The sequence below is a fragment of the Oncorhynchus mykiss genome, chromosome 24 (genome assembly GCF_013265735.2).
Source record: "Oncorhynchus mykiss isolate Arlee chromosome 24, USDA_OmykA_1.1, whole genome shotgun sequence".
NCBI classification, from domain to species: domain Eukaryota; kingdom Metazoa; phylum Chordata; class Actinopteri; order Salmoniformes; family Salmonidae; genus Oncorhynchus; species Oncorhynchus mykiss.
Window position 1 is genome coordinate 9,848,222 of NC_048588.1, and position 23,524 is coordinate 9,871,745.

General features: G+C 42.4%; 2 protein-coding genes across 4 annotated transcripts in view; one reads left to right on the top strand and one right to left on the bottom strand.

The window, feature by feature from the left end:
* LOC110503688 (atypical kinase COQ8B, mitochondrial) lies at positions 1–14,360 on the bottom strand. Of its 2 annotated transcripts, none has more exons than XM_021582148.2 (15): positions 14,228–14,360; positions 12,813–12,994; positions 12,288–12,614; positions 11,721–11,787; positions 11,166–11,237; positions 9,162–9,278; positions 8,879–8,964; positions 8,387–8,527; positions 7,940–8,021; positions 7,683–7,776; positions 7,210–7,351; positions 3,731–3,838; positions 3,280–3,345; positions 2,968–3,054; positions 1–1,126 (listed from the first exon to the last, which is right to left on the bottom strand). In XM_021582148.2, the coding sequence occupies exons 1-15, from the start codon at positions 14,232–14,234 to the stop codon at positions 818–820; spliced, it is 1,887 nt and encodes a 628-aa protein (XP_021437823.2). In that variant the 5' UTR covers positions 14,235–14,360; the 3' UTR covers positions 1–817. The 2 variants fall into 2 exon arrangements, with proteins under 2 accessions (XP_021437823.2, XP_021437824.2); XM_021582149.2 differs by lacking the exon at positions 14,228–14,360 and adding an exon at positions 13,490–13,642.
* Positions 13,838–23,524, top strand: part of fbxo46 (F-box protein 46) — a 16,334-nt gene continuing 6,647 nt past the window's right edge. Inside the window, exons 1-2 of one of the 2 annotated variants that reach the window (XM_036961180.1) lie at positions 13,838–14,318; positions 14,425–14,457. The gene's annotated coding sequence lies outside the window, so the exon portion shown is untranslated. Of the gene's footprint in view, positions 14,319–14,424; positions 14,458–20,312; positions 20,737–23,524 lie in introns of those variants that run through there. The other variant, XM_021582150.2, reaches the window with a different exon arrangement.

The following is a 23,524-nucleotide window of genomic DNA, read 5'->3' on the forward strand; positions in this document are numbered from 1 at the left end:
AGTTGGCGTCATCTAGCAGGACTATTTTATTGCACTGTTTAAGGACATCTATGGTTTCCATCAAACAGTCCTTTAAAAGACATACAAACACTGCTCTTCTAACATATGGAAATACATTCACAAGAGGGCTTAATACTGCAACCCAACAAGGCAGTGAAATAAGCCTTGTATTTTGAGACTGGTATAGAAGAAGATATTTTATGGCATTAAATAGTATATCATATTTTAAATTTTTTTTGCCAAAAAAATATACCTGTTGGAAGACTGCAACCATATTTGAAAGAGTAATCTTTGTAGTGTGTACAATTATGCCCAAATTACTTTTCAGTGTCAAAATGCCTTTTAGCACAAACAGTGCCATTTTCAGAAACAAATGTCATGTTTGTGGCATTAATCCATCTGCATTAAAATGAGTTTGTCGTAAACCATTGGACCAGGGTACATCAAAAACACAAACCAACACTCAAAACATATTACCCCCCCCCCCCCAACAGAGACACAGCTCAAATCAGTTATATAGCCTTCATACCTTTACATTAAACAAATATTATTAACACAAATCTCAAGTGATTCAATCACACAAATGCCATAGAGTTTCTTTCTGTGTTCGTTTATACAAGCAGACACTCCACCTACCACTCCGTACTGTCAGCCCACCTCATTAAGTGGTGGAGTGGCATCAAGTCACTGACAGTCAAAGTACTGGGAGTCAGTAGATCACCCATGTAGTACAGTTACCCTCTCTTAAATCAACCTTGTCCACAGCCATGGGACTTCTGCCAGAGAGTGACCCCTAGTAATGACCTTTGACCCCCATCTAGGCCTGAACTTGGGCAGCCTGCTCCTTCTCCAGCCGCCGCTGTTGGTAGGAGTTGTAGATGTCCAGGAACATGTCCTTGCAGGCGATTTTGGCGCCAAGCTTGGAACAGATGAGGAAGGAGCCGGCCATCTTGCGGTGCAGGGAGTAGGTCTCCTCGGGGGGGGGGGTGAGGCGGTGACGCAGCATGATAGGGATCAGGCTCTGGATCCGCTGCGTGGTGCTCTGGGTACCAAAGTCAAAGGGGTCAGAGTTGGCGAAGGCCTCGCCCAGGATCATCACTGCCTCCACGTGGGCGTCCTGGAACGCCTGGGGAGAGGGGGCATTTTCAACACAACTTGGTAACACTCCGCATGTACAATGCTTTATTTCTCGTTAGAAGCATGTATGAACCTTTATTATGGTCTCAACATGAATAACATTATACAGTGCCTTGCGAAAGTATTCGGCCCCCTTGAACTTTGCGACCTTTTGCCACATTTCAGGCTTCAAACATAAAGATATAAAACTGTATTTTTTTGTGAAGAATCAACAACAAGTGGGACACAATCATGAAGTGGAACGACATTTATTGGATATTTCAAACTGTTTTAACAAATCAAAAACTGAAAAATTGGGCGTGCAAAATTATTCAGCCCCCTTAAGTTAATACATTGTAGCGCCACCTTTTGCTGCGATTACAGCTGTAAGTCGCTTGGGGTATGTCTCTATCAGTTTTGCACATCGAGAGACTGAACTTTTTCCCATTCCTCCTTGCAAAACAGCTCAAGCTCAGTGAGGTTGGATGGAGAGCATTTGTGAACAGCAGTTTTCAGTTCTTTCCACAGATTCTCGATTGGATTCAGGTCTGGACTTTGACTTGGCCATTCTAACACCTGGATATGTTTATTTTTGAACCATTCCATTGTAGATTTTGCTTTATGTTTTGGATCATTGTCTTGTTGGAAGACAAATCTCCGTCCCAGTCTCAGGTCTTTTGCAGACTCCATCAGGTTTTCTTCCAGAATGGTCCTGTATTTGGCTCCATCCATCTTCCCATCAATTTTAACCATCTTCCCTGTCCCTGCTGAAGAAAAGCAGGCCCAAACCATGATGCTGCCACCACCATGTTTGACAGTGGGGATGGTGTGTTCAGCTGTGTTGCTTTTACGCCAAACATAACGTTTTGCATTGTTGCCAAAAAGTTCAATTTTGGTTTCATCTGACCAGAGCACCTTCTTCCACATGTTTGGTGTGTCTCCCAGGTGGCTTGTGGCAAACTTTAAACGACACTTTTTATGGATATCTTTAAGAAATGGCTTTCTTCTTGCCACTCTTCCATAAAGGCCAGATTTGTGCAATATACGACTGATTGTTGTCCTATGGACAGAGTCTCCCACCTCAGCTGTAGATCTCTGCAGTTCATCCAGAGTGATCATGGGCCTCTTGGCTGCATCTCTGATCAGTCTTCTCCTTGTATGAGCTGAAAGTTTAGAGGGACGGCCAGGTCTTGGTAGATTTGCAGTGGTCTGATACTCCTTCCATTTCAATATTATCGCTTGCACAGTGCTCCTTGGGATGTTTAAAGCTTGGGAAATATTTTTGTATCCAAATCTGGCTTTAAACTTCTTCACAACAGTATCTCAGACCTGCCTGGTGTGTTCCTTGTTCTTCATGATGCTCTCTGCGCTTTTAACGGACCTCTGAGACTATCACAGTGCAGGTGCATTTATACGGATCCTTGATTACACACAGGTGGATTGTATTTATCATCATAATTTTGCACGCCCAATTTTTCAGTTTTTGATTTGTTAAAAAAGTTTGAAATATCCAATAAATGTCGTTCCACTTCATGATTGTGTCCCACTTGTTGTTGATTCTTCACAAAAAAATACAGTTTTATATCTTTATGTTTGAAGCCTGAAATGTGGCAAAAGGTCACAAAGTTCAAGGGGGCCGAATACTTTCGCAAGGCACTGTATGTCCCTCTGTTTTTTTACTGACTCAAAAGTGTAGAAGTACATGGCTATGTATACAACCCCGCCCCAGTAGAAGGAGAGGAGAAAGGGAACAGAGAGAGAGAGGGGCGATGTCATAAACCACATGTAAAAAAAAAAAATGTATACGCTTCATGACACCATGGTTATCACTGCACAAAAATAACCTCTTACCTTGGCCTCAAACCCCGTGAGGAACTTGAGGTCCTTGGATTTCTCCAGAACAGTCTCCCTATCTCCGATGGAGGCTGCGTGCACCACCTGCACACAGACAGACCAACCTTGCGCCATCAAAAAGGTTACAGAGAACTAAATCAAAGCCATTTGATATGCTGTGCTCCTGGGTCTAAAATATGAATGGGATCTGTCATTCATCGGGTAATTGTTAGGGCACACTGAGGCAAAACGTTGTCCAGGTAGTACATCCCTGTTTCGGTCCATTTTCTTTCGTTTGGCGTTTAATGCACACGACTCAGATTAATTTACCTGTACGTAATCATCTGTGAATGCCTCAGGGTAATCCCGGCACGCACCGAAATCCAACAGAATAATCTGGACACACAAAGTGGGCGGAGGATTAACTACGTAACATCCCCACCAAAACAACAATCACCATCACACATGTTCATGAATGTGGGGAATAAAGTGGTATTTTCTTGTATCCTACATTTACATATTTTTTATACATGTATTCAGTGTATTTCAGTGTACATGAAATCCATTATAAAAGCTATTTAATACAAAAACATGATTGAAGGTTAGAGTCATGGTATTGATGAATGACACAGAGGTTAAGTCCCCAAATGGCACCCAATTCCCTACATAAAAAAATCAGCGCACCCTGTGGGCTCTGCTCAAAAGTAGCACACTATATAGGGAATAGGGTGCCAGAAGAGACACCGCCAGCATCTCGTCAAAGACTCACTCGCCCGCTCACCTTGTTCTGCTCAGCGTTGTAAAAGAAGTTGGCCCAGTTGGGGTCCGTCTGCATGAAGCGGAACTCAAAGAGCTCTCTCAGACACAGCTGCAGGATGTTGAAGCAGATCTACAGGGGAGAGGAGATGTGGGACCACAGGGGTCAGTTTACCACTCCTAAACTGAGTCCCAAAATGGCACCAAATAGGGAACAGGCTGACATTTGGGATGCACCCCCTACATAGTGTGAGTGACATCAGTGTCACCACTCGACTTGGGATACTGCCCCCTGCTGGTCCAAATGAGCCATGTGCATTAGTGTTGCGTCAGAAATGTGGTTTTAGAGAGCCCTTTTAAAGTGTTAATAATGCTCTCCTTTATCTGTCGTTCTCATTTAATCCCAACGCCACTGAACCGTGAGTGAAACGTCTGCTTACCCTGGAGTCATTTTAAACCAGATTCCACAATCACTTGAGCCATCTAATGAATATGAATGATTCCTCTACTTCTGGGTGTAGAGACAATGGCGTATGAGTCATTGCTTCAGGATTTGGGGGGGAAATGCATATATTCATATCAATGACAACTGAGCAGAGCACATTATACAGGTGGTCTGCAGAGTCATAACTTAGCAACTTATCTAACAGTTAAGACAGGGTTTCCCAAACTCAGTCTTCGGGACCCCAAGGGGTGCAACGTTTTGTTTTTTTGCCCTAGCACAACACAGCTGATTCAAATAATCAACTAATCACCAAGCTTTGATCATTTGAATCAGCTGTGTAGTATTTAGAGGTCGACCAATTAAAATCGGCGTGGCCGATTAATTAGGGACGATTTCCAGTTTTTATAACAATCGGAAATCGGTATTTTTGGGCGCCAATTTGCAGATTATTTTTATTAATTTTTATTTTTTTATACCTTTATTTAGCTAGGCAAGTCAGTTAAGAACACATTCTTATTTTCAATGACGGCCTAGGAACGGTGGGTTAACTGCCTCGTTCAAGGGCAGAACGACAGATTTTCACATTGTCAGCTCGGCGGATCCAATCTTGCAACCTTACAGTTAACTAGTCCAACGCAATAACGACCTGCATCTCTCACGATGCACTCCACAAGGAGACTGACTGCCTGTTACGCGAATGCAGTAAGCCAAGGTAAGTTGCTAGCTAGCATTAAACGTATCTTATAAAAAACAAATCAATCATAATCACTAGTTAACTACACATGGTTGACGATATTACTAGATATTATCTAGCGTGTCCTGCGTTGCATATAATCTGACTGAGCACACAAGCATACAAGTATCTAAGTATCTGACTGAGCGGTGGTAGGCAGAAGCAGGCGCATAAACATTCATTCAAACAGCACTTTCGTGCGTTTTGACAGCAGCTCTTCGTTGTGCGTCAAGCATTGCGCTGTTTATGACTTCAAGCCTATCAACTCCCGAGATAAGGCAGGTGTAATCAGGCTGGTGGCTAGCTAGTTAGCGCGCGCTTCAAACTTCACTCGCTCTGAGCCTTGGGGTGGTTGTTCCCCTTGCTCTGCATGGGTAACGCTGCTTCGATGGTGGCTGTTGTCGTTGTGTTGCTGGTTCGAGCCCCGGGAGGAGCGAGGAGAGGGACTGAAGCTATACTCTTACACTGGCAATAGTAAAGTGCCTAAAAGAACATCCAATAGTCAAAGGTTAATGAAATACAAATGGTATAGAGATAGTCCTATAATAACTACAACCTATCTAAAACTTCTTACCTGGATATATTGAAGACTCATGTTAAAAGGAACCACCAGCTTTCATATGTTCTCATGTTCTGAGCAAGGAACTGAAACGTTAGCTTTCTTACATAGCAGTTATATATAAAAAGTGCAATGTGTGTGTGTGTGTATATATATATATATATATATACACACACACACACAGCACTTTCTCCAACACTTTGTTTTTGCATTATTTAAAGGAGGCTAAATTGATTTTATTTATGTATTATATTAAGTGTTCATTCAGTATTGTTGTAATTGTCATTATTACAAATAAAAAAAATTTAAAAATCGTCCGATTAATCGGTATCGGCTTTTTTGGTCCTTCAATAATCGGTATCGGCATTGAAAAATCATAATCGGTCGACCTATAGTACCTACCCATAAACATCAATGGTTTTCTTAAAATCAGTACACAAGAAATAAAAATGTAAACCTGCATATTTAGTTCATATCGCCTGAACATTAATTTATTTTAACTAGAGAAATTGTGTCACTTCTCTTGCGTTCTGTGCAAGCAGAGTAAGGGTATATGCAGCAGTTTGGGCCGCCTGGCTCGTTGCGAACTGTGTGAAGACCATTTCTTCCTAACAAAGACCGTAATTAATTAGCCACATTTTTACATAATTATAACATAACATTGAAGGTTGTGCAATGTTACAGCAATATTTAGACTTAGGGTTGCCGCCCGTTAGATAAAATATGGAACAGTTCCGTATTTCACTGAAAGAATAAACGTTTTGTTTTCGAAATGATAGTTTCCGGATTTGACCATATTAATGACCAAAGGCTCGTATTTCTGTATGTTTATTATAATTAAGTCTATGATTTGATAGTGCAGTCTGACTGAGCGGTGGTAGGCAGCAGCATTCATTCAAATAGCACTTTCCTGCGTTTGCCAGCAGCTCTTCGCAATGCTTCAAGCATTGCGCTGTTTATGACTTCAAGCCTATCAACTCCCGAGATTAGGTTGGCAGTAGTATAGTGCCTATAAGAACATCCAATAGTCAAAGGTATATGAAATACAAAATGGTATAGAGAGAAATAGTCCTATATTAAATACAACCTAAAACTTCTTAACTGGGAATATTGAAGACTCGTGTTAAAAAGGAGCCACCAGCTTTCATATGTTCTCATGTTTTGAGCAAGGAACTTAAACGTTAGCTTTTTTACATGGCACATATTGCACTTTTACTTTCTTCTCCAACACTGTGTTTTTGCATTATTTAAACCAAATTGAACAGGTTTCATTATTTTTTTAGACTGAATAGATTTTATTGATGTATTTATTATATTAAGTTAAAATAAGTGTTCATTAAGTATTGTTGTAATTGTCATTATTACAAATATATATATATAAAAAAAAGTAATAAATAATAATAATAATAATAATAATAATAATAATAATAATAATAATTCGGCCGTTCAATCGGTATCGGCTTTTTTGGTCCTCCAATAAAAGGTATCGGCGCTGAAAAAATCATAATCGGTCAACCTCTAGTAGTATTAGAGCAAAAAAATCAAAACGTGTACCCCTTGGGGTCCGAAGGGCTGAGTTTGGGAAACTCTTGAGTTAAGGACAGTCAGAGCTACAAAAAAAGGTCTCCAGTCAGTCAACCAGTCACAGAGTTAGACTAAGGTTAGGCAATGCTGTGGCCACAACGTCACCCCACAGTGCTACAAGGAAAAAGGCCATTCACCACATTCACCCAATGTTTATTCTCCTGGGTGGAGGTCAACTCTAACCTGATTCCTTGTCTCCTGATCCAGATCCACACAGCTGTCCAGCGGTACCCCTGACACCAGCTCCATGGCCAGAACCCTCCTTCCTGAGAGCTCGTCCACCACAAATGGCACGTGGAAAAATGGGTCATCCGCCAGAAGTGACCTGAGGCCACAGGCAGACAGAAATCATTAATCTGCTCAACAGGACTGAGCTGGTACATTGCTATGCATCAATACACAACAGGCCCACAAATTGTACTACCATCAGATTCACAGTGCATTAGAGCGTATCATCCTGACAGGAACTGAAATAAATAAAGATAGAAATCACATGAGGGCCAGCTTCCCCAATACTGTGGAAAGTGGTATTTAATTTATACTCACTGTATAGTAACATTTGGATACACTAAGATGACTACTACAGGCTATTCAAGTTAATTATCCTTCTGAAGAGACTTCATGCTTTATGACAGACTCAGTAGTGTAGGGCTTACTTAAAATGCTTGGCACTCTCCGCCTCTCTCTTGTAGTCGCACTCCCACGCCAGCTCTCTTTGAAGGACCTCTAGACTACTGTCTGCAAACAAGCCTGTGAGAAAATAAATGTCAATGTAAGGCAGGCTCCTGAGGGCATTTTCCCAAGTACTAGGATATCTTTCTAACTACAAAGCATTCAAGTAGATTATTTCAGTAATGAAAAGCGCTATATAAGTTGAATACATTATTATTAGTTTGGATTTCTGAACCCTTACCGTCTGGTAGAACAATACTCATCTTCAGCACAGACATCAGGTTGTTGATGTCACTGTGGATGCTCTCAACTACTCCTGGGTACTGAGAGAGAGAGCGAGAACAGACATCCAGAATTACATGAGAAAACAACAAAGACTGTCTGAGAATAACAAGAATCTAATCTTAGAGCTCCCGTGACAAAAACACTGCGATAATCTCTTTCCCAGAACAAGAACATTTTTTACAAGTTACTGTTAAAAACAGGCAACCAACCCTTAACTAGGGATCAGGATTTTAGGTAGACGTTTTTTTTTTGTTCAGCCAAAGATAAATAATCTACATTTTACAATGACAAATAAAACCTAATCTATTCATGGGTCATTGACTGATACTATTGCTACTATACTACTGAACCTGGAAATGCAGCCCGGTTCTCTTTGGATGTCAAAGAGTATGGGATCCCTCACCTGGATCTTCATGGCGACCTCCCTGCCGTCCTGCAGCATCCCGTGATGCACCTGGCCAATGGAGGCGGCGGCGAAGGGCTTTTCCGCAAACGACGACAGCTTCTCCCTCCAGCCTGCACCTAGCTCCTCCTCCAGAACTTTCTGCAGTCACATACACAGCAGAGCGGAGAGTGTTGGAGTTCAATTCGATTCCAAAATGACTTGCTAACAGTCGTAGCAGTGGAATGTCCAATATTACTGTACAATATCTGAAGTTCAAGAATACTCCCGATAGGAGCAGCAATCTAAGGCACTGCACACACCCTGGCTGTATCACAGCCGGCCATGATTGGGAGTCCCCTAGGGAGGCGCACAATTGGCCCAGCATCGTCCGGGTGTGGCCGGTGTAGGCCTTCATTGTAAATGAGAATTTGTTATTAACTGACTTGCCTAGTTAAATAAAAGGATAAATACTTTTCTTTTTATAATAATTTCAGTGTATGCATGACTCACATTCATCTGCCAGGCGGGCATGAAGTCCGCGCTCTGTCGGACTCGCTCAAAGATCTTCTGTAGCTGGGGGTTTATGAAGGAGTTGTCTACCGGGAAGAACACAACACATGTTAAATTTTACCTAGTATGCATAATGTGTTGAATTGGTAATACTTTACATAGGATGTAATGTAGCATCTATAATTCCTTTATAGATGCAGCATAACCATCAAACAAGTATTCCAATTGAATTCATCAAAGATAAATGTGATGGGTGACAGAGGGGAGGGGTAGACCATTATACCTTGTATACTGAGCATCTGTCCTATTTTGAGGGCTGCCCCTCTGACTTTGCACAAGGTGTCCACTATCCTCTCAGCATTGGCCTCGGACAGGAGAGGAGAGTCCAACAGGGCACCCTCTGAGAGAGACATGGTCGAGTTTATTACGGAATCACAATGAAGGAGAGAAGCAAGCATTCAGTAAAACAAACTAAGGTCTGAATTCATGAGCAAGACCGGAGTAACTACACTATTACATGAGAAATACTGTATATCATAACATTCAATGGTGAACCAAGCCATATTGAGAGGAACTTCAAATCAGTCCAGATTCAGCACAACGCCAGCCTGGCGGTCAATCGAACAACCTATCACGCAGCTTCTTCATCTCAGGGTATGTTTCAGAGATGCTTGGAAGAACCTACAGTTGAAGTCGGAAGTTTACATACACTTAGGTTGGAGTCATTTTCAACCACTCCACAAATTTCTTGTTAACAAACTACAGTTTTGGAAAGTCGGTTACAACATCTACCTTGTGTAGAAAAGTAATTTTTCCAACAATGGTTTACAGACAGATGAATTCACTGTATCACAATTCCAGTGAATCAAAGGTTTACATACACTAAGTTGACTGTTCCTTTAAACAGCTTGGAAAATTCCAGAAAATGATGTCATGGCTTTAGAAGCTTCTGATAGGCTAATTGACATAATTTGACTCAATTGGAGGTGTACCTGTGGATGAATTTCAAGGCCTACCTTCAAACTCAGTGCCTCTTTGCTTGACATCATGGAAAAATCTAAAGAAATCAGCCAAGACCTCAGAAAACATTTTTTAGACCTCCACAAGTCTGGTTCATCCTTGGGAGCAATTTCCAAACGCCTGAAGGTACCACGTTCATCTGTACAAACAATAGTAAGTATAAACACCATGGGACCACGCAGCCGTCATACTGCTCAGGAAGGAGACGCGTTCTGTCTCCTAGAGATGAACGTACTTTGGTGCAAAAAGTGCCAATCAATCCCAGAACAACAGCAAAGGACCTTGTGAAGATGGAGGAAACGGGTACAAAAGTATCTATATCCACAGTAAAACGAGTCCTATATCGACATAACCTGAAAGGCCGCTCAGCAAGGAAGAACCCACTGCTCCTAAACTGCCATAAAAAGGCCAGAATACGGTTTGCAACTGCACATGGGGACAAAGATCGTACTTTTTGCAGAAATGTCCTCTGGCCTGATTAAACAAAAATAGAACTGTTTGGCCATAATGACCATCGTTATGTTTGGAGGAAAAAGGGGGAGGCTTGCCAGCCGAAGAACACCATCCCAACCGTGAAGCACAGGGGTGACAGCATAATGTTGTGGGGGTGCTTTGCTGCAGGAGGGATTGGTGCACTTCACAAAATAGATGGCATCATGGGGGGGGGGGGGATTATGTGGATATATTGAAGCAACATCTCAAGACATCAGTCAGGAAGTTAAAGCTTGGTCGCAAATGGGTCTTCCAAATGGACAATGACCCCAAGCATACTTACAAAGTTGTGGCAAAATGGTTTAAGGACAAAAAAGTCAAGGTATTGGAGTGGCCATCACAAAGCCCTGACCTCAATCCTATAGAAAATCTGTGGGCAGAACTGAAAAAGCATGTGCGAGCAAGGAGGCCTACAAACCTGACTCAGTTACACCAGCTCTGTCAGGAGGAATGGGCCAGAATTCACCCAACTTATTGTGGGAAGCTTGTGGAAGGCTACCCGAAATGTTTGACCCAATTTAAAAGACAACGCTACCAAATACTAATTGAGTGTATGTAAACTTATGACCCACTGGGAATGTGATGAAAAGAAATAAAAGCTGAAATGAATCACTCTCTCCTATTATTTTGACATTTCACATTCTTAACATAAAGTGGTGATCCTAACTGACCTTAAACAGGGAATTTTTACTGGGATTAAATGTCAGGAATTGTGAAAAACGGAGTTCAAATGTATTTGGTTAAGGTGTATGTAAACTTCCGAATTCAACTGTACCTGCACGCTTGGCTCCCATAGACTGCTTCGCCACCTCTGCAATGGCACCTAGTCCCAGCCCGACTGCCAGACCTGCCAACGAGACAGACATAAGGAAGTGTGCCAAACACTACATTGTTTCACTTGAGACGCACACTGATCTCTCCTTTGTCTGGCCATCATACACGTGCCTTTTTGTCCTAGACTTGACACTCCGGTACCGCTTGCCATGTGGTAGTAGAGAGAACAGTCTATGACTGGAGTGGCTGTGGTCTTTGACAATTTTTAGGGTCTTCTTCTGACACCGCCTGATGTAGAGGTCCTGGATGGCAGGCAGCTTAGCCCCAGTAAAATCAAGGTCATAGGGACTGGGCTGTGCAATGATGTAATGACTATAATGGTTGATTTAATAATGTACTAGAAATGTTGATTGATTGTAATATAGCTGCATGCTGGCTGGGTCATGTTTCTTTAGGCATCGGTTGTATGGCATTCTATCAATAGAATCCTTTTGGTGTACCTAATAAAACTGCAATATCTGGGGTTGATTTCCATTCACTGCAGTGAAACTCTTACCCCCGAAGTTGACCAGCCTGCTGATTCTCGTGGCAGGGACCTTCCTCTCTCTTGCACGATCACTAAGCTGTTAAAATGAGACTTCCATTAAAACAATATCTAACACCAAACATAATCAAATTAGCTCATTTGAGCTACAACATCTAAATTATTTTAGGCTAAAAGACCACAGTCTCGTGCCAAAGGATAACACTGCACAGTGAGAGATGTTACATAACATAAGGGCCTGAGAGACAACATGCCACCATGTTTCAGCTATAGCACATACCTGGAATAATACAGTACCACATCGGTAGGCCTATATAATATTGGTTCATCTCAAAGGATATATTTAGATTTACAATATTCATGAGAAGCACAGTACAGTAGTATAAATGTATATGTATAAATGTATGTATAAAGACCACCATTGCATACTTCTTTAGAAAATGGGGAAATTATTTCCTAATATAGCAAAGACCAACTTAACCCCCAATGTCCCCATCATGATTTACAACTACAATGCCAGCCCAAAACTCAGTCAGTGGAAAAGCTCACACAATCAGGAGGTAAGTATACATCACTGACCTTCTGCTTAACAATAGGCCTGGAGAGTGCCTGCTTGGACTTCCTGGCCTTCTCGATGTCCTCTGGGGTGAGTCTGGCCACTACCGAGTCATGGACAAACCTGGTGTGGTGTTGCGTCGAGGCGATGTGCAGGAACCGGGCACTTTGGCCAGGCAAGCCTGCTCCCCCTGGACCCCGGGCTGGGCTGGGAGGAACTCCGCTGGGCATCTCTGTGGCCCCTGGGCCTGGGGGGAATTCAGAGCCCACCGCCCATTTAGCAGCCTCATCCGGGTCCATTTCCTCCCATCCCTCAGCATCAGGGAACACATCATCCTTGATAGACTGTTGCTGAATATGGAAAACGTCACATTCAGTGCCTCATTCAATGTCACGGCAGGCAATAGACACCATGGTGCACGCAACTGTATTAGGCAGAGTACTAAAACACTTTATGCAGCCTAAAAGCTGAAAATGGCATTGAACTGTGTGTACATCTATTTATTTGATGTGTGCAGAAAGGCCCCCTTCTCTCCCGTGTGAACATACCATGGCAGAACCACCCATGACTGTGCCCATCACGCCCTCGACCACCTCCTGGGCAGCTTTGACCCCAGTGCCCAGCGTGGAGTTACAGGCCATTAGCCTCAGCATCTCCCCCTGGGTGTTGGCAAACGCTTGGCCAACCTTCCCTGCTCCCCGCAGCACCTGAAACACCTCAGCTAGCATCTCTGCAAAGACACACACACACACACACACACACACACACACACACACACACACACACACACACACACACACACACACACACACACACACACACACACACACACTTTAAGCAATCTAGCTACCTATACATTTAGTCTAAGCTTGGCTTATCATTGAAGAAGATTCAGTATGCATGACATGTAATGCACACACGTGTGTCTTCGACCTGCACTCCTCACAGGCTATATAAGTAACTCATATGCTTTCCCAAAGACGTTGTCGTTTGATTACCAAGTAAAGATTGTGTCGTAACTGCACCACTATCGAATATAAAGAGGCAACATTTCGATGTTTAATTTGGGTAACGTTGAATGCATAGATTTAACCTAAGCATGTTGTTCACACTAGCTACTAAGTTAGCTAGCTAGTCTTCACACCCCAACATCAACGCTAATGAATCACTTAGTTAACTTTAGCTAGATAGTTTAAAATATACCGAGGAATTGTCAGTCACTTACTATTGAAGGGATGCTTTCTATAGAATTTGCAATAGCTGACGACTGTCCTCTTGCCCGTGAAGTCAATGGACGCTGTTTTGCAACAACTTTCAGACCCGGAATTAGAGGTTTAACTAGATTGACAGACGTGCCTGTGGTCCAACTGCGCCGGGCAAAATAGGATAAGCCGGCGTAATATCACTAGACCAATCCTACGCCACGTTTCAATGATTTAATGTGTGATTGACAGAGGAACGTCTGTCCACTGAACAAATCAGAGAAGTGAAAGGTGTGGCTACGACAACCTAATGGCTAATAACATATTAATGGGCGTATCATGAGGGAGCATGCTGGTGTTTGGAATGTAGTTTAAAAATCTTGAGGATGGTGCTGATGCTCAGTGGCGTGTATTTATGGATGCAAAGGAAAGCCAGGCTCCCCCCAATAATTGACCAAGGATAATTGACCAATAATTTATATTTCGTCTCTGAGAGTTTCATAATGTCATTCAATTCGCAAGAGGCAACATGTATCTCATCGAGAAAGCACCCAAGCGAGCGAAACAGTGTCCCTCTGTCTCTTTATGTTTAGCCCATCTATCTGATGCTATGTTGTTGCAGCAGCCAGCCAGCGCCAGCCGTCTGGGCAAAATGAGTATGATCTTGTTGGCGCCGGTGGCAGGACCCATGCCAAAATTAATAGAAAATAGTTCCTTATCTCCTTAAAAGAGCTGGTCTTATCTTGTGTTAAAATCCTCACCCATCATGTTTCAGATCATCTGATCTCCAGTGTTGTTTTCTGCTGATTGGTAGAGAAGCTAGCGACCCAGTGTTGCCAACTCCTCAGTAAGGTAAGTAGATATTGGCTGTCCTAAAAGTCGCTGGAAGTCGCTAAATGACGCCATCTCCTAATTTGCATAATTGTCCATGTGCATGTAATTGTGATGGACGCTGTAGGAGAGAGGAATAACGTCGCGGGAGAGACAACACGTGAGTAAAAAACACCTTAAATATGTTTAGAACTACAAATGAGCAAGCTGCAGAGAGTGGCACACACAGCGAATAAGAACCAGATATTTGAGGTCATACTCCTCCTTCAGCACTTTATGGACCCCATTGTTAATCCCCGTCATAACAGAGGCATTGTCAGTCCCTATCCCCAGGAGTTTCTCTTTTTTAAGACAACACTTCTCGAGGAGCTATAGAGCTACAACAGCACGGGCTATAGATTTGGCATCTCCTCCCTCCAACTCAACAAGCCCCAGACATGTTGATACAATTGTCTGCTTGGTGTCACTAAAGTACCTTATCATAACCCCCAGGTACTTAGAAACACTTACATCCGTGGACTCATCGAGGAGGAGGCTGAAACGCTGGTCACCCACATCTGCAACCAACCTTTTCAGAAAGTATGGTGCTAGAACACCATTAATAATTTCTGTGCACTTTGTCCTGTGCATTTTCAAGTGGGTGGCAAGCAGTGGAGTCTGAGAAAGCAGCTCTACATGCTTCTCCAATGTGATCACATGCCAGCATGGAACAAACTGTTCAGCGATAGCTAATGCCATGGTGGCCTCAGCCTTTTTTGCAGAGTACATTTTTTTAACCATAAATGGCAGCTTGTTTTGGGTGGAACTGTTATAAGGCTTTGCCTTTTGAGTATGTTTTTGAGTTGTCATGTGTTTTTTTTACATCACTAAGTTTGGCAAAGAAATCAGCCTTACAATACAGGCAGTATGCCCATGTATCATCTCCAATAAACGGCTTCAACCAGCCTTTAAATTCAGGGTTTGATTCCCACTACTTTCTGTATTTTTGAGTGTACAGTTTAGACTGAGACATGATGAGCTAGCCAGCTAAATGTTTAGCTTATGTCACAGAGAGGCACACACACAGTGGACAAGGTGAGTTAGTGACAGAGGCTGTGTGAGTCAAATGCAGTGATTTATTTTTGTGCAGTGATTTATTTTTAGACAAAGAACATTTTACATTTACATCCCGCCCTGAATGTAAGCCAGGGCGGGATCAGCCAGCAGCGGCTTCCTGCATGCGTGATTCATTTGCAGCCTGGACACGGAGGGGTGAACATCTCCTGCTCTGACTGCAGCTGGGAGGGACTGTTGGGCGAGGAATGGCCCGCCTGTGAGCCCTTGGGGGTAGGGGTTGGGCCCACGGCAGCACCCGCTGCTCGTTGAGAAGAGTAAGAACAATACCTGCTTTCACGTCAGAGTCTCCAAAAGTCTCTAATAACACCAGAAAAAGTCGCTAGATTTGTCGCTAGTCGAATAATAGCCAATCAGCATTGAACTAAACTGAGCGAGCTCAACTGTTAATGGTCCTGGAACACCAAAATAAAAAGTGTCAAGGGAATACAGTTTGGATTTGGCTTCACACCAATTACATCACATTAAAGACAAACATCATTGACAGAAAAAATCTTGAGTTGTTGCATCTTGTTGTGGTGTTGTCCTACGGTGGCTGGCTAGCTCAAATTGACACTTTCCTAGAATGGCCATGGACAGAGATAGCGATTGGGAACGTGGTTTTACCTAATTATCCATATCAAATCAAATTGTATTTGTCACATGCTCCAAATACAACAGGTGTAGACCTTACAGTGAAATGCTTAATTACAAGCCCTTAACCAACAATGCATTAAGAAGTTAAGAAAAAAATAAGTGTTCATTAAAAAATAAATAGAAAATAAAAGTAACAAATAATTAACAGCAGTAGTAAAATAACAAGTGAGGCTATATACAGGGGGTACCAGTACAGAGTCAATGTGCGGCGGGCACCGGTTAGTCTACGTAATTGAGGTAATATGTACATGTAGGTAGAGTTAAAGTGACTATGCATAGATAATAAACAGAGTAACAGCAGAGGGGTCTGTGTAGCCCTTAGATTAGCTGTTCAGGAGTCTTATTGCTTGGGGGTAGAAGCTGTTTAGAAGCCTCTTGGACCTCGACTTGGCGCTCCGGTACCGATTGCCTTGCGGTAGCAGAGAGAACAGTCTATGATTAGGGTGGCTGGAGTCTTTGACAATTTTTAGGGCCTTCCTCTGACACCACCTGGTATAGAGGACCTAGATGGCAGGAAGCTTGGCCCTGGTGATGTACTGGGCTGTACGCACTACCCTTTGCAGTCGGAGGCTGAGCAGTTGCCATACCAGGCAGTGATGGTGCAGCTGTAAAACCTTTTGAGGATCTCAGGACCCATGCCAAATCTTTTCAGTCTCCTAAGGGGGAATAAGTTTTGTCGTACCCTCTTCCCGACTGTCTTGGTGTGCGTGGACCATGTTAGTTTGTTGGTGATGTAGACTCAAAGGAACTTGAAGCTCTCAGCCTGCTCCACTACAGCCCTGTTGATGAGACTGGGGGCATGCTCGGCTCTCCTTTCCCTGTAGTCCACAATCATCTCCTTTTGTCTTGATCACGTTGAGGGAGAGTTTGTTATCCTTGCACCACACGATCAGGTCTCTGACCTCCCTATAGGCTGCCTCATCGTTGTCGGTGATCAGGCCTACCACTGTTGTGTCATCAGCAAACTTAATGATGGTGTTGGAGTCATGCCTGGCCGTGCAGTCATGAGGGGACTGAGCACGCACCCCTGAGGGGCCCCCGTGTTGAGGATCAGCGTGGCGGATGTGTTGTTACCTACCCTTACCACCTGGGGGCGTCCCATCAGGAAGTCCAGGATCCAGTTGCAGAGGGAGGTGTTTAGTCCCAGGGTCCTTAGCTTAGTGATGACCTTTGAGGGCACTATGGTGTTGAACGCTGAGCTGTAGTCAATGAATAGCATTCTCACATAGGTGTTCCTTTTGTCCAGGTGTGAAAGGGCAGTGTGGAGTGCCATAAAGATTGCATCATCTGTGGATCTGTTGGTGCGCTATGCAAATTGGAATGGGTCTAGGGTTTCTGGGATAATGGTGTTGATGTGAGCCATGACCAGCCTTTCAAAGCATTTCATGGCTACATTTGTGAGTACTACGGGTCGGTAGTCATTTAGGCAGGTTATCTTAGTGTTCTTGGGCACAGGGACTATGGTGGTCTGCGTGAAACATGTTGGTATTACAGACTCAGACATGGAGAGGTTGAAAATGTCAGTGAAGACACTTGCCAGTTGGTCAGCGCATGCTCAGAGTACACGTCCTGGTAATCCATCTGGTCCTGCTGCCTTGTGAATGTTGACCTGTTTAAAGGTCTTACTCACATCTGCTGCGGTGAGTGTGATCACACAGTCGTCTGGAACAGCTGATGCTCTCATGCATGTTTCAGTGTTACTTGTCTCGAAGTGAGCATAGAAGTTACTTAACTCATCTGGTAGACTCGTGTCACCGGGCAGCTCTCGGCTGTGCTTGACCTTTGTAGTCTGTAATAGTTTGCAAGCCCTGCCACATTGAATGAGTGTCGGAGCCGGTGTAGTACGATTCGATCTTAGTCCTGTATTGATGGTTCGGCGGAGGGCATAGCGGGATTTTATATAAGCTTCAGGGTTAGAGTCCCGCTCCTTGAAAACGGCAGCTCTACCCTTTAGCTCAGTGTGAATGTTGCCTGTAATCCATGGCTTCTGGTTGGGGTATGCACGTATCTAAATTGCACAAAATCTAAATTGCACCTGGGCTGGAATAATACATTATGGCCTTTCCTTTGCATTTCAAAGATGATGGTACAAAAAAAATACAAAATAACGTTTTTTTTTCTTTCTTTGTGTTATCTTTTACCAGATCTATTGTGCTATATTATCCTACATTCCTTTCACATTTCAAGAATATGCATATCCTTGCTTCAGGGCCTGAGCTACAGTCAGTTAGATTTGGGTATGTCATTTTACGCAATTTATTTAAAGAAAGGGGGGGGGGGGGGGGATCCTTAAAAGGTAAACAATGTAGTTATTTGTTTAATTTGACTGTAAAACCCAAAATATAGCAGTACTACTTCTCTGAGAGTGAGGCGGATATAGCATTTAGCAAAAAAAAAAAAAAAGATATTTGTCTCTGAAATGAAATTATCAAGTGACAGATTTTAAAGAAATAAATGCGTCATTGAACAACCCCATGCCATGATTAGATAGCTTACCTTTTGATTGCACGCTACAAACTTGGCATGTTCCACCAGCTGTGCTCCTCTGTTGCCTACATTGGGCCATGTTTGTACAATGAAAAAAAACATGGCAATAATGTTATGGAACCATTGATAGTTTTTTGGGGAATATGTTTGCAAACTCTGTACACTGTGGTGTGGTGGTGACCATAAAGCCATTTGAAAACAATTGAAAAGTATTAAAGACGCACTATACTGAAATCACTCCGCCATTTTCTGTTTAATCAAATTCTAATATTTTGCTTAATTTCAGTTTGTGACAAAATAAGCAAGTATAGTGTATAGAATCATTGTACCATCTAAACTGCTGTGAAATATATATTCCATAACCAAAAATATTGTATTTTCAGCTGTTTGAAGCTGGTGTACACAAGTGAGTGCGCGCTCATGCATGGAGCCCAACACTCAGCAGTTCCGTCTGGCCCTCTGCTGGGCTGTATCAGCTGCTCTAAGCTCCTTCTCCACACAAACCCACCTGTGCTACCATTTGCATGCATGGCCATCCTGCATTTGAAGAAGAGGCTGTATAAAATGTTGGCATATTAGTTTCTTACAGTTTTTATTATAAATCACTTAAAAGCATTAGTATTTTGTTGTCAAATCTCAAGCAATGATCAAATCTCCAAATACATGTACAGGACTTATCTTCTTATCTTCTACTCTTTGTACACTGATAGTACGTCATCCTGAGCTCTTTATTGCAAAGCCTTAAATACAAATGTCATCTGTCAGTGTATACAGTTTTGTTGAGAGAAAGTTCACACATTGTTTCGATCAGGGGAAAACAAAGTGGCATTGCTGATGGTTTCCTTCAAACTGTAAATACAGTGGGAGAAAAGTTTAATTTGTTTACCAGTCAGATAATTATGTTGGGATAATGATATACATGTACCTGGGACACATTGAGGGTTCCTTACTTTTTCCTTCATGTGTATATATAGTAATACAACTGTAATGCCATATATCATTCCATAGTAGGCTATTCTGCATTCTCATTGCAAACAGTTTTTTAGTTGACATTACATGATGTCATGTCAACTTGTTTTGCTTAGTGAATAGCATGTGCAACTTATGATGCTTGCAATTGTTTTATTGCAATTTGCTAGCATGTTGTATTGAATGCTGATGACTGTAAATTGGATCTACGGCAGCATTGTGTGTGTGTGTGTCAGAGAGAGAGGCTATGTGCACGCTGTACACAAAATAAGGTGGAAACTGAGCTGCACTTCCTAACCTCCTGCCAAAATGTATGACCATATTAGAGACACATATTATTCTCAGATTAGACAGACCCACAAAGAATTCCAAAACAAATCAAATTTTGATAAACTCCCATATCTATTGGGTGAAATACCACGGTGTGCCATCATAGCAGCAATATTTGTGACTGGTTGCCACAAGAAAAGGGCAACCAGTGAAGAACAAACACCATTGTAAATACAACCCATATTTATGTTTATTTATTTTCCCTTTTGTACTTTAACTATTGTCACATCATTATAACACTGTACATTGCCATAATATGACATTTGAAATGTCAATTCCTTTGAAACTTGTGAGTGTTATTATCTATTTCACTTGCTTTGGCAATGTATTCATACGTTTCCGATGCCAATAAAGCCCTTTTTAATTTAATTTAATTGAGAGAGAGAGATTGGGAGGGGTGAGAGCAAAGAGGGGGGTGAGTGGGGCCATATATGCCATATATGGGTACGCCATCGACTCTGCCTTGCTATTGGCTGTGGGCCTTGTGCAGCTGCCTGTCAACAAGATGGCCTTCCTCTCCACGGATGTTCTGATTCCGATTATTTTGGTTGGTCAGAGAATGTACCGTAAAGGCCAGCCTGTGTCAGCTCTGAAAAGGTAGCCAGATGAACGAGGAAGAGTGTGAAACAGGCTCAGGATCAGTACAGGTTGTGTACAATCAAAAAACGGACAGTAGGCTTCGAGGTTAACATTAGGTTGATATTAGAAAGTAAGTACTATATTCTGCAGATCGCTAGCTACGTGGACACGTAAACGCTAAAAGATAACCCGAGTCACCTGCACCCCCATCCTTGCTCAATCGGGTTCCTCGGTCGGTTGTTGAGAGGAAAACGGGCCTAAGACGGGGTGACTTGCTAGTGCTGTCATCCGCACTGTTGCAGGTCAAGAGTTTGCGGATCTACAGGTAAGACGAAGATAACATGAATAATTGCACTTTACGTTAGCAATTCTTAGCTGCATTTCAATGTCGTTAGCCAGCAACACACAATATGGGTTCCATTGCAATTTTGTTTGGCAGCCTAGCCAGCACACAATGTTACACGACAACCCTTAACGTAGTTGGCTAACTGATTTTAATGTTTACTTCAAAGACAGGCACCACATCTATCAGTTAGCCGCGCCATAGCGAGTGTTTGTAACCATGTAACAACGAGATTGTTGTTGGCGTCTTGGGCTATAACGCTCTAACTAACTTAGCCTAGTTGGCTAGCCAGCTAACATTAACTTAGATAAATTGGTAACGTTAAGCTAACTAGCAGCTAGGAAATGAAGTTGTTTAGCTAACGTTACTGTACCTAGTTGTGTTAGCTACCTAGTTAACATTAGCCAGCTGACGTTAGTGTTTACTTCTTTGCGGCCTGCACGTCAGGTAGTTGCTCGTTAGCATAATTGATTAGCATATAACTAACCTAATGTAAGCCAACATTAGTTAGCTAGTTAACCACGGTACGGACTTAGGGGGTTAACTTAACGTTATAAGAATAACTAAACCATCTGGTTAAACCAAAGCCAGGATTTATGTTTCGTCCTATTCCTAGCTAGCTATGTAACTAAGTTAGCTAGATTGCGCAATTATTGTTACATTTGTATCATATTTTTGGTCATTTCAACTCATTGTTTGTTTGTTAGACAATTGAATAAACACGTGGGGATGTCAATAATTAGTCATTGGCTACGCATGGTTACCCATGTAGACAACCTAATGGAAATGTTCCGTTAAATTCTGAAGGTGCTTTGTTTATAGCTAGAGTCCATGTCACCTGTACTTCCTCAGTGCAGTAACGTTTCTCTGTTTCGTTTGTTTGATTTTCAGCTTCTTAATTCAGTATTGGCTAGGTGACCATGTTTTCCAAACACTGGTAAATATCTAACGTTACTCTGGATTAAGATTCAAATTTGTCTGCCGAAACAATGGGGTGTCAGCTATGACATATGACACCTTGCCATTGAAAACATCTATTTTGTTAATTGAAGTGTGAAGTGGATTTACAGCTGGTGACAGAATTTCATCATGGGTCCCTGATCTGTACTATACAGAAATAAATGCATAATTATGGATATTAGAGTGTTGTATCTTAAATAGGCACACAAATTTAGATATATGCAATATAGACTTCTGCATATTTTGGTATTATTCTACACACTGGCTATTTTTAAAACATTTTTTTTATATAAATAAATGTAACCTTTATTTAACTAGACAAGTCCGTTAAGAACAAATTCTTAATTACAATGACGGCCTACACCGGCCAAACCCGAACGACGCTGGGGAAATTGTGCGCCGCCCTATGGGACTCCCAATCATGGCCGGTTGTGATACAGCCTGGAATCGAACCAGGGTGTCTGTAGTGACACCTCAAGCACCCAAGACCAAATTAGTTTGGACCGGACCAAATCCGAATTAGTCATAAATGTCTTTTTTCCCTCAGAACAGCTTCAATTTGTCGGGTCATGGGCTCTACAAGTTGTCAAGAGCATTCCGAAGGGATGCTGGCCCACGTTGACGCCAATGTTTCCCACAGTCGTGTCAAGTTGGCTGGATGTCCTTTGGGTGGTAGACCATTTCTGATACACACGAGAAACTGTTGAGCGTGAAAAACCCAGCAGCGTTGCAGTTCTTGACACCAACCGGTGCGCCTGGCACCTACTTCCATACCCCGTTCATAGGCACTTCAATGTTTTTGTCCTACCCATTCACCCTCTGAATGGCTAACATACACAAACCATGTCTCAAACTTAAAAATCATTATTTAACCTCTTTTCCCCCTTCATCTACACTGATTGAAGTGGATTTAACAAGTGACATCAATAAGGGATCATAGCTTTCACCTGGTCCAGTCTGTCATGGAAAGCGCAAGTGTAGTTCGGTAGAGTACAGTAAATTAGTGTACTCAACTTGTGTGCTTTACTGTGTACTGTACTGAACTCTATTCTACTGAACTATACTTTAATTTAAAAAAATGTTTTACCAAATCTGAACCAATCATGGATGTCTGTTTTGGGTCAAATCAAGGCCGGTCTGGACCGGACCAAAAATCAACATCTTTGGACGTTGAAATCAAGGCCAGGGGGGGGACTGACCAAATTCCGAATACTTCTCAATGTCCATGGACGTCTGATGTCAGTTGGTGCTCAGTGAGTAAGGAAGCTGATTACAGTAAATGGAAAGAGCGGGGGCTCATGGGTAGGTGTCAGTAGGTAGCCGGGAGAGGTGACATTAACTGGATGGAGAGGGCTTGTCCAGGCTGTAGTCACACTTGCTTTGACCACCAAATGGTAGAAGGAGAAAGAAAACCGTTAGGAGTTGTGGAAGGAAGGACTGTAGCAGGTGACCCAACAGTGGTTTGTGACTATGATTTCCCATTGTTGCCAATTCAATTGCAGTCATTTGTAAAATAATTGTTTTTAATCACTTAATAATTCATAACCAAATAGATATTAGTAAAATCGCTAATATGTAGGTCTACCTTTACTTGTTACTTTTGTGAACTTTCATTATCCTCCCTCATGAGCGAAATGGGAAAATATCTTAGGTATGTGGGTTTTTGATAACAGAATTAAGGCACAGGGCAGTGTGTGTGTGTTGATGTTAGCTGGCAGGGGTCTTCACATCAACATGATTGTGTTTTGATGTGTTACTGATACCTCTTAAGACTTTAAGACTTTTTCTGGTAAATGTTTTCTAAGGCCCT

Coding starts and splice junctions, on each gene's coding strand:
- LOC110503688 (XM_021582148.2), bottom strand. Junction 11,238..11,720: donor CAGGCTGGTCAACTTCGGGG/GTAAGAGTTTCA, acceptor TCTCGTTGGCAG/GTCTGGCAGTCGGGCTGGGA. Junction 3,839..7,209: donor ATCAGGAGACAAGGAATCAG/GTTAGAGTTGAC, acceptor TCTCCCCTGTAG/ATCTGCTTCAACATCCTGCA.